Source organism: Anarhichas minor, unplaced genomic scaffold, assembly GCF_050575085.1.
Source record: "Anarhichas minor isolate MPS153535 unplaced genomic scaffold, ASM5057508v1 ptg000025l, whole genome shotgun sequence".
In the NCBI taxonomy this organism is placed as follows: domain Eukaryota; kingdom Metazoa; phylum Chordata; class Actinopteri; order Perciformes; family Anarhichadidae; genus Anarhichas; species Anarhichas minor.
Window position 1 is genome coordinate 12231250 of NW_027466471.1, and position 11251 is coordinate 12242500.

General features: G+C 44.0%; 2 protein-coding genes across 2 annotated transcripts in view; both read right to left on the bottom strand.

Moving 5' to 3' along the window:
* Window positions 1-148: 148 nt before the first annotated feature.
* On the bottom strand, window positions 149-2469 carry akr1a1a (aldo-keto reductase family 1, member A1a (aldehyde reductase)). Its single transcript, XM_076098808.1, has 8 exons — window positions 2389-2469; window positions 2174-2293; window positions 1672-1823; window positions 1364-1559; window positions 1204-1253; window positions 976-1125; window positions 726-885; window positions 149-435 (listed from the first exon to the last, which is right to left on the bottom strand). The coding sequence occupies exons 1-8, from the start codon at window positions 2467-2469 to the stop codon at window positions 370-372; spliced, it is 975 nt and encodes a 324-aa protein (XP_075954923.1). The 3' UTR covers window positions 149-369.
* Window positions 2470-4885: 2416 nt separating this feature from the next.
* The window catches only part of dnajb5 (DnaJ heat shock protein family (Hsp40) member B5), a 7660-nt gene continuing 1294 nt past the window's right edge, over window positions 4886-11251 (bottom strand). Inside the window, exons 2-3 of the mRNA XM_076099236.1 lie at window positions 10901-11251; window positions 4886-6918 (exon numbers count right to left, since the gene is read on the bottom strand). The exon at window positions 10901-11251 is cut by the window's right edge and continues 305 nt beyond it. Of these exons, the coding sequence (XP_075955351.1) occupies window positions 6685-6918; window positions 10901-11251 (585 nt within the window). The 3' untranslated portion in view covers window positions 4886-6684. The remainder of the gene's footprint in view (window positions 6919-10900) is intronic.

Below are 11251 nucleotides of genomic sequence, written 5' to 3' on the forward strand. Positions count from 1 at the left end.
ACGTAATACTACGATGAGAAGGTCATGATTTACATTCATTAATCAGAAGTGAAACGTTTAACCTCTGACAGCAGTGCCTCTGCAGTGGTTCACTGATGCTTTGCCCTTCACTGTGAAACAGGCAGGTGATCAAAGCTATTTGGGCAGAGCGGCAGTTCTGTTGCTGACTATATAGCATTATGGTGTCTGAAAAGTCATTTTTTCAGTAGACAAGTGACTGAAAACTTATTTTAAGCTCTTCTACAAATGTAGTCTCTAATATTATATATTCAATCCAACACAAAAAAGGAAACTGCATTTTGAGCATATTTTAATTCAGTTTAGATATTTGTTTTCTTCAGAAAAACACTGCGTTCCTTGATTGTAGGCTCAGTATGGATCATTAAAGGGAAAATGTGGGTGCTCTGCATCTCTCCACACACTCTTGCCGTCCCTCTGTAAAAAGAAAAGACAGAGTTAGTTGTTCTCACTTTGTAGCTATAAATGAGGATTTGTTTACAACATAAACAGTCTGGACTAGACCCAGAATCCTATGCAGCTTTCTAAGAAAGAGTATCCACTGTGTTAATCAGAGACTCATGTAGATCTAAATCGGGCCGATCTGTCAGCCATGCCGTGTCATTTGAGTTAATTTTGGACTGGGACTGCTGTGGTACGTACATAAGGGCTCTGCCTGGGACGTCCTGGTAAAAATGTTGTGAGGTGTCATAAGATCAGGGACTCACCTCGACAGTTGGAACAATGAAGCGCTTGTTGCGGTTGAAGGTTTCAATGAGCTTCATGTCGTCTTCTGACAGAGAAAAGTCAAACACCTGCAAGTTCTGCTGGATCCTGGAGGGCGTCACACTTTTAGGGATGCACACAACCCCCCTCTGAACATTCCACCTAACAGAAGGATGCCGAAGAGGTCAGGGTGTGATCTGATTGTACATCTCAGTTTACAAGTTGCTTTGAAGTTGAGTCTTTGAGTCTTACCTGAGAATGAGCTGGGCAGGTGTTTTCTGATATCTCTTTGCGACAGCAGCCAGTCCAGGATCCTGCAGCACACTTGGTTCATCAGGAGAGGCCCAGGGTCTGTCCCCGCTGCCCAGAGGACTGTAGGCTGTCACACAAACTGCGACTGACCTGTGGCAGAGGTGTATGCACGCTTAATAACACAACAGGACGATATTTGATAATGTGTTTAACTGCAGTTACACTGACCGACAGTGAGACAGGAGATCTGCTTGAGACAAATAAGGATGGCATTCCACCTGCGGCACAATGAGACAGTTAACACTTTTTCTTAATTACACTTTCTCTATTGTCAATAACACCTTATCAAATGTATTCATGGTGGCCTATGAAGAAAGCCACATCGTACCTGGTTCACCACAGGTTTGTGTCTGGCCATGTTGATGATGTCATCAGTCTGCCTGGCGTTGAAGTTGGACAGTCCTATAGCTTTGACCAGACCTTTGTCCACTAGGCTCTCCAAGGCTGCCCAAGTGTCTCTGTAGTGTGTGTCAGAGTAACAAATACTACCATCTTCTCGTCGAGGCATCAGCTCCTTCCCACGCCTAAGGCATCCGACATACACAAAGAGTAATGGCGTAAATGTCATTTCCCTTTGATCCACACAACGTTTATCCATGTGGACACAAAATCAGTGAATTGTGTGCAGCTGCTCACTGAAATGCCATGGGCCAGTGCATGAGGTACAGGTCCAAGTAGGACAGACCCAGGTGGGCCAGAGTGGTCCTGCACGCTTCCTCAACATCCTCCGGGTCATGTTTGGTGTTCCACAGTTTGGATGTTATGAACACCTCCTCTCGACGCAGAGCCTGGAGGGAAGAGGATGATGGGTATACAAAACATTCACGTTTCAAAACAGAGACATACCTGATAGTTAAAGGTAGTTTCAGATATACGCTTGAATCAGAGACTGAGCATTGCAGGAGTATCGTGTAAATATTTCAGCAACACTTGCTCTGATATTAACATTCAGTCAATTATACCAGAAACAGAATATCTGCAACGATGTTGACTCTGTTGGCGCTTTCTATTAATTCAAACTGTGTGCCGTGGTTGATAGCACCAGAGCAAGCAAGTGGATCTTGAGATTAGTTTTGTCAACTGCTGTTTCCAAGGTCAAGAATGAATTTCTGATTCAGGCTGAACGAGAGTGTCTCACCTTCCCAGGGCCGACCCTGATAGCCAGAGCCTCTCCCACCTCCTGTTCGTTGCTGTATGCAGCAGCACAGTCAATGTGTTTGTACCCGCAGTCCAAAGCTTCCAGCACTGCCTGCTTCACCTGAGAACACACGGACACAATCCAAACACTATTTATCTTCTAAAATAACAACTTCCAGAAAAACAAAGCCCGTGTACGGGTTTTGCTCGTTGTACCTGTCCTGGAGCGCTCTTCCATGTGCCGAGTCCGACCATGGGCATCTTCTGCCCTGATGAGAGAGTCACAAAGGCGCTCATGTTTCAACCCTGAGGACCTGATGGAGGAAAGACAGAGAAGTGGTGAGAGGTGTTCACATGTAGACTCCTATGAAATTGGCCCAGTCATTGTGTGACTAACTGTGTCAATGATTATCACTCACATCTCAACTCATTAACTCCTGCATTAGTGGGGGTTGTGTGTGCACATACACTCTATAGCCTTTCACCCAGCAGGAGCCATCAAATTCAGCCCACAAAGCAGCAAAACATACCGCTCGGTGCCCTGCTTTCTGTCATTTGTTTTGTCACTTCCTATGTTTCAGTGGAAACATAAACCCTCTGTGAACACAGCGTTATTGCCAGAAATAGCTGATACAGGGATATGGCATTAGTCACAGCGTGGTGCCACTGCAGCACAAATCTGAACCTTTCCACGCTTCACTAATTGTCTGCTACATGCTTACCATGTGATGTACACACACATGCACACACAGTAATCATCAACCACTGCATGTTGTTTCACATGATCAGAGTCTCTTAACACAGATCACCTGCCCTGACTGCATCCTGACCCAGCGACAGAACAGAACGTGTCATTTATTAATTATCTAACGCAGTACGGAGATTAAACAGAGTGAATTAAAGTCTCTTTATTTTTCAGTCCAGACTTGAGTTCTTACCTGGTACTCTGGTAGATGGAGCAGTGATCCGCTGAAGGTAGCTGTCCATCTGCACTTCAACAGGCTCAGGTCAAAGTCTGCCTTCTGTTGTTCTATACCTCAAACTGTTGGAACATGTCCAAACGGTATCCTCGAAATAGCACAAAGTCCAACGTATATTGCCAATGTTTGATCTGGCCGGTTTCTCAAGATAAAGACCTGATATCAGATCAGTTAGTTTGTTTGTGTAACCCATTGGAAAATAGTTACTATAATATTTAGGATTATCTCCATTCACTGATCATTATGCTAATTGGAAAATGACCACATCTTTTATTTTATCCCCCTTTATTTTATTCGGTATTTAATTTATTATTTGGTTTTAGCTCAGAGGTCTAATTTTGCATTGTAAGGGTTATATTGGAAGAAACTTTCACAACAGCCAAAGTTATTGGTTCAAGACTGAATAAGTGATTGCCATAGGCGCCTATGGTACCTATGGCACCTATGGCATAGGTGCCATAGGTGCGTCTCTCAGACTAGAGAGACGCACGCAGTCTGACCTGACGGCAAGCGAAGCACGGAGAAAGAACGTCAGAGACACTGAAATGACATACTACACGTTACTTGTGTTTTATGTTAAAAGTAATTGAATAAGTCATAGTTCAGTCAGACATTGAAAGACCCTGAGAACACTGGACCCTCGTTTTATTTGTTTCTTTTCTCGGCTAGGTTTTTTGGATATCCCTGAATCCTGGATTGGATTTTGGACTCCTCACTGGATTGGATTGGATTTTCTCCCTGACGAGGGGGATGGCGAGCCACCCATGTGAACAACTGGATTTAAGGACCCTTGAAATGCTTCACCTGCCCTGCTATCAGTGTGGTAGGACTGAGTGGAGAGGCCGCAGAGAACAATTGAACAGAACATTCTTTTTTTCCTTTGGGAGGAGAAGCATTTTATTTTATTTAGGGTGCACCCAGTTTAAAAGACATTTCAAACAGAAAAAGGTTGAATGCCGGCAGTACTAAAGTTGTTCTACTAAATGTATGTTATTACAACCATCTTGCTCTAAACTTAACTCTGTGTTCTGTTTACTCATTGTGGTGTCCTATTATTGTTCATGACCTCTCCTTACGAATCTAGATGCTGGTCCAGTGGGCACTTACCTCACAGGTGGGTTACATTTGCATGCACATCATTTCAGTTGTGAGTCTTACTGATGTTTTTCAGGATGTAATGTTGAGAAACCTTGTTATTCATATCCCTGTATGCATGATCCAGGTTTATCATCATCTTCATTCCTCAACATCTCATCCACTCTTTTCTATTCCAACAGAGAATGAGCAGTAGTGGAGTAAGTAACAGTGCCAATACAACGATGTAAAAAATATTCCCTTACACGTAACAAATCCTGCAGCTAAATGTACTTAAAACATCAAAAGTAGTTTCTACAGAAAAATGGCCCCTGTGACTGATATAGTATTAAATGTGACGTTATAAGATGTAATACGGATGCATCCATGTGTAAGCAGTATTTTACTGTTGTAGCTGGTCTAGGTTGAGCCTGCATTAGATACCATGTTAGAAGTCTAAATGGAAAGTCTCTCCTTGGTGGAGCTGCTAAATTATGCTAAGCTAGTATTTTCGAAGCACATCACATTTCTCATGTAAAATGTTAAATCTGGAAAGTATCTATAGCTGTATATTATTTAAACATATTTATTAAGTGGAGTATTTGAGGTGCACAACAAACCAAAGCCGTACCTAAAGAGAAACTCAAATAACACAACCGTTAGGTTCACACATTTGGTTTATTTGTTGCCATTTTGAAAAGATCATAAATATTGTCAAATGCACATAAGCAGTGACAGTCTCTCCGCAGCAGCACTTGTGCTTTCTGCTTGCAGCCACAATCCAGCGTCCCCGCAGGCTCCGAGAGGCAGGAGGCTCACACACTCAGACAAGCCATTCAAGTCTCCCCCGTCATCTCATAGTTCAGTCAGTATCTTTCTAGACGTAAAAGTGCATTTATCAACAAGTTGCATTCAAACATTTTCCCATACACGTGATGTATACGACCTACTAGTGCTGTCTGCATAAACCATACTCACACATACACCTTATCATAGCTATAAACTACAGTAGGAAGAGCTGAAGAGCCCCCTGCAGCTGAGACAGAGAATTGCTGCAGCAATATTACAAAACCTGTTTCCTAAACAGTGTTTTCTACTTGAAAAAACAGATGGCGAATGTACACATGTTGAGAAGCAGTTATCAAATCACAAACTAAAACCATAAAACCGAAAAGTAGACACCAAGGGGGGGGGGGGGGGGGGGGGTCTATCTTTAGCACTGCTCACAGTAGCACCGAGACATGGCCTTCAAATGGCACAAGAGAGAGCAGAATATACACAACAAAGATGGGTTTCCCAGAGAAATCTCCACTATTTGTCAGTACTCGTTTGGTATCAAATCTCTCCCTAAAAATGTCCTTGCTCACATACAGTTCACAATGGTCATTGACATTACATTGCTTACTTACTGTTATTCCAAGATCACCAACTCCAAATGTCTAACACGGCATAGGGCATCATCTGTTGTGCACTTGGCTGGTCGTGTTGTTACAGTGTGACTTGTGTGTGCGTGTGTGTGTGTTCACATAGTATGTGGTATCTCACCAGGCTAAGGCACCTAAATGTCCCTCAGATAGCGAGCCAGGCTATTCAGGTCAGAAGGGAAAGCACCCATATCATGTGCAGATTATTGTCCAAGCTTACACCGCTGTTATTGTACGTGATTGTCATTCCTAGATTTTCAAATGCAGCTGAGATGCGTTAACATACGTGGGACTCTAAGTGCGCTGTGGAGTTGATCGCATCAGAATACAATTGATTTTAGCGGAGATAGGTCTTACTAAATGGCCTACACACTTCAAGCCGGATGCTTTATCACACTGAAAACATGAGAAAAGCAGGTGGTGGGGGGAGTTGTGTTAAAACCGGGGTTTGCACCGAACACACTGAAGCTGCTGGTAGACTCACGATAAAAGTAAAGTAACAAGTAGCCCATTTGAGACTTCCTCTGTAACAGAAAATCCTGGAAAAAATGTTTCTTTTAAAAAAAATATCTCACACTTCATCCTATCATAAAAAGACGAGGATCAAAGAGTTGGACAGCATATAAAATCACTGATAAATCCGTAAAAAACAGAGTTAAGAAAAGACTGGTAAAAGCCATTATTGTGGGGAGCCCATCCTCAGCACCGCTCCACTGCAGTGTGTGTGTGTGTGTGTGTGTGTGTCTGTGTGTCTGTGTGTGCTTGTGCCAAAACAAACACAAATAATCACATCTTGAAACTGCCATTCGTCTAGGCATTCTTCCTTCATCCTCCCACTGTGAAGTTCCTACAAACAACAGCGTCTGCTCAGTGCTGCGTGCATTAACTCACGACTAACTCAAGACATGGGGACTGCAAGTTGGGAAGGGAAAACTACAATGAGGGTCAAAATTGAAGTATCAAGGGCTGGTTTTCTGGGTTTGGGCCATTTAGTCTGGAGTGGTTGTTGGTGGAGGGGTTGAAGGTGAGTCTTCCTATGACTGGGGGAGGTGTTGTCGGATAATCTCTCTGGACTGAGGGGGAATCCTGTCGGGAAAACGAACAGAAAACTCCACAATGAGGTCGCCGCGCTGTGATGGGTTCTTGGGGAAAGGCAGGCCTTCCCCTCTGAATCGCTTCACCGTCCCTGGCTTGATGATGTCGTGACAGGGGAGCGAGATGATGCGGTTTTCCAGCGTGGGAATGCTAACTGTGCAGCCACACAACGCCTGCAGGAGAGGAGATTGAGAGGGTTAACATCTTTAGTAGCAATGAAGTGCCAAAGCCATGAATATCTCGATGACTTCATGTTTCCATGAACTAAAAACTTTAGTTTGTCTTTTCTCAGTAGGTCAACCTAACAAGTCAAACTTCATGTTTTCTGCGTGTGCTCATTGTGTCTGTGTGTGAGTGAGTGAGTGAATGAATGAATGAATGAATGAATGAATGAGTGAGTGAGAGAAAGTAGGCATATCGTTTTAGAATGAACTGCAGCACTGTGGGTCTACATAACAGCATTTGGAACAAAAAACATGACTTGGCAGTGGAACAGTTTTGTGTGTGTGTGTGTGTGTGTGTGTGTAAGCATGTCGGTGTTGGAGGGGCTACACATTACACTGGGGACTAATTTTAGCAACAGTCTCATGACCGGGACTAATGAAGTGAGGGAGGAATCGGCTGAGCCTGTAAATAGTTGGAGGGCTTGTCAAATGGGCTGGCAGGACGAGTGGAGAGAGAACACACACACACACACACACACACACACACACACACACACACACACACACACACACACACACACACACACACACACACACACACGCACACTCTAAGCCTCACCTTCTAATCACAAGGACTGATGATAACCAGTCAGAGCATAGAGCGCTAAACTAAACACGGAGACCTGAGGTTATCTCAACTTCACAGGCTTTCCAGTGAGCATCACTCGCCAGATTTGCGCTGAATAGAATACATATTTAAATCCACAACTCTGTGAATGAAACACCCTGATGAATAAAATACTTTTCTTATATAATGTATTTCCAAGCAACTGTTACAGAACAATTTAGGGACAGTGAATAAATACCATAAAGGTGTGGAGAAAGGAAGACGGAGAGCCATTGTGGAGGATCTAAAAATAGAACGATAACTTGGAGACTACAATTACCCGGAAGAAAAAGAAGACATAAAGAGGAACTTATAAGTTGTTTTTTAAAGAATGATAGTGGGGCAACCAAGGGTTTGGGACACTGACCATGTGGTTGTGACACAACTTGAGTCTGGCTGATGTTAACCAGAGTTTAGCATTTCAACATGCTAACACTTGCCAATTAGCAGTGATTGATTTTTGATTTGATTTGATACACTAGGTAGAGCTGAGGCTGATGAAAATGTCTTTATTTTTTTCATGTATTTGGTGATAAACCAAAGTGTTGGACTAATAAATGAAAAGTCAGGGGGTCAAAAAAATGATTACAATTCCTCCCGAGGGGAACATAAATGTGTGTTACACATTCCTTGGCAATCTATCCAAAAGTTATTGGGACATTTCATTGAAATCGGCAGATGTTGAACCAAAAAGTTCAAGTTCCCAAAAACACACCGACACTTGATACCAATCATCTCGATGCAACCAGCCCCGCATGACTTGATGGTGATTTTGCTTGCATTGGCACATGCTTAACCTCTAACACCCAGTCCATATTATTACCGTGCATCAAGACTCCTTAAGGATTATGTTTTTATTGTCTAGTTTTTTTTTTCCTTTCTGTCTCGGGACGGTCATGTGGCGACGACGTTCAGTCAAAATAGAGCAGCTGCTTCAGAGGACAGACAAGGACAGCTTTCCAGCCATGACATCAGCCTCCTTTTCCTCGCGACATACATTGGGAGGTGGTTTAGCCGATGACTGTGAGGGAGACTAGCGCTCATCCTCTTGTTATGAACGGCTCCATTCACCAACATGAGTCTTACACACAGAGACAGGTTGCCATGATGCTTGGCACACACTGCCAGCTGATCTGAGGGCCCACTGATTGCATAAGCCTCAGCTCAGACAACATCGCTCTAGAGACACAAACGCACACAGATACACGGTGGTTTTGCTATATTTGTGAGAATGATCTGTAGATTCATTCCCGAGGGCCGTATCCTGACGTTAACTCCAGTTATGATCAGCTTTTTTTTTTATATAGACAAATTATAAGCGTCATTTATAGTCCAGTGTGTCCTCACAAGGCTGTGGGCTGTAAATTCAGTCTACCTGAATACTGGTTGTTATTGCTGTATTTAAATGAACTAACAGGAGTGAACCACATGATTGTTAAAAAATGCACATGTTGCTTTACTCCCGCTGATTCAACATCTTCTAAAACCTTGGATAAATAGTATACTTGTGTTTCTGAATTCATATCAGAGGTAGAGCTGTAAAGAAAACAATTTGCCTTTAGAGCCCAACAGCTACAGTTAGCACCTATGTGTGTTTTTGCTGCTGAGCTAGCACCACCACACTGCAGAGGCATCATTATATTAATGCCAAAAAGAGCCAGACTAAAGATCCAGATATAGGTCGGTTTTCAGGGAAATCAATGTGTCAAATCCCCGCTTTTCTCTCTAACTGCTTCGGACTGCTGTCACATTAAAGACATTGCAGGGCTGGAAGTTGCCTCTAGCAGAGTCTCCCAGGAGTTTAAAGCTTGGTCAACGAGTTTGGCAGCACGAAATGAAGCCGCTCATCCAGGCAGTATACAAGACTGAGCAACCAAACAGCAGTCGAAATGAGACAAAATGACCGTATCTGCTTCCTCTTTGTCTTTTTTGTCCTTTAGAATGAGCTTGTTGGCTAGGTTTACTATCTGCCGGTGCATTGCATAACGTTTGCAACAGTATATGTGGCAGGTTGTCTGGTGTGCAGCATGTGCTGTGTTTCACTGCAGCATTTAGCATCACATCTTCAGGGAAGCACAGCAGAGGAATATGAGCTCGTATTTGCTTTGGATACTGTATCATCTGACCCACTTCCCTAATATTCCCCAGATACCCCCCCCACCCCATCGCTCCTTTTCTCGACCCCCCCCCCCCCCCCCCCCCATCTTACCAGACTTAAGTCTCTCATCTGGCTGCCATAGGAGCAGAGGACTTAGCTGAGGGAGTTCTGCAGTGTAAACTTAACCATTGTGCAGGTTTGATCAAGTGACATCTGCTACTTAATAAACTCCAATGTGCTCTCATTAACTAGGCTGTCTTCATAGATGTGTGCAGCCACCCTTGTTTACCGGTGAATTACTTCTGTAGAGTCGGTGCTGCTTTTAGAGGAAAGCTGTTTAAAATCGTCTTGAGTGGAGAACAAACAAGTCCCCCGGCATCTCCAGCTCTTTGAGAACACCTGCCATTAGGCCGACCACGAGGAGCGGCGCAGGACAGTGAGTGGCAACGCTATTAGAAACATTAAAGCTTGTGTAATTCACAAACCGTTCAGAGCTGTGCTGGACCCGATGCCCTCGTAGGAGCGACTAATTAAATGTCCTGCCAGTCACAGTAATAGCAGCCTGGATAGTCACCACTGTCACACTACAATCCATCTTTAAATGAGTGTGTTTGCAAATAAGCTAGAAGACGCAAGAGTGTGTGTGCGAGTGCGTGCATGATTCTTCCCGTGTGCAGCTTGATGTGGGCCTGCGTGCATGTGTGTTTATGGATATATATTCATAGAGCAGTGCAGAACAAGTGAGGACGATGGCTCTATGCCGGTCACACAAGGACACCACATTCCCGCTGCTTCTCTCACACTGCAGCGACAGAGACTCTGCAGTTCACTGATCCTGCACTCCAGCAACACACATACATACATACTCACTCTTCAATATGTTTTATGTATGACCACCCACCCAGGACATTTTACTATCATATGAATTACAGTCTCACCTCTCCACCTCATCCACCGATTGCCCAGGTTGAGTGACAAGAACGTTACAAAGAAAAGGAGTGGAAAAAGGTGTGCCATTTTTGAATATTCGTCAAAGCCTTTGCAGCTCAGTGAATACATTCAATTTCTGCCTAGTTTGCTCCACTGGGAATCAAACTCGCAACCTCAGCAGCATTATCTGCTCATCTATATCCAGAACCGTGACAAAGAGAGAGGACTGAAGATAGACGGAAGAGCGGATGGCAAGAGAGTAGAGAGATGGGTTCGATAAAAAGGGACAGACGCACCTCTTTTAGGCTGATCTTGCAGTTAAAAATGATATTGGAGCCGTCTCTCTTGAAGTGGACGTGCCCTTTGTCTTTCAGCACAAAGGCTATGTCGGCAGGAATGTTCTCAGGGGTCTCGTCCCCCTCCTTTGGGAAGGTGATCTTGGTCCCCTCCTTCCATCCCTTCTTGATGATAATGTTAAGGATCTTGTCCTCTGTCCTCATGCTGCGACCATCTGGGTTCAGCCTGCGGCGGGTGATCTTCATGCGCTTGGTGCAGCCATGGAAGATCTCTTCCAGAGAGACCTTCAGCTCGTGGACCACCGGAGAGTCCTGGTGCTTTCGCCCTGTCCCCAGGCGCTCTGACGGCAC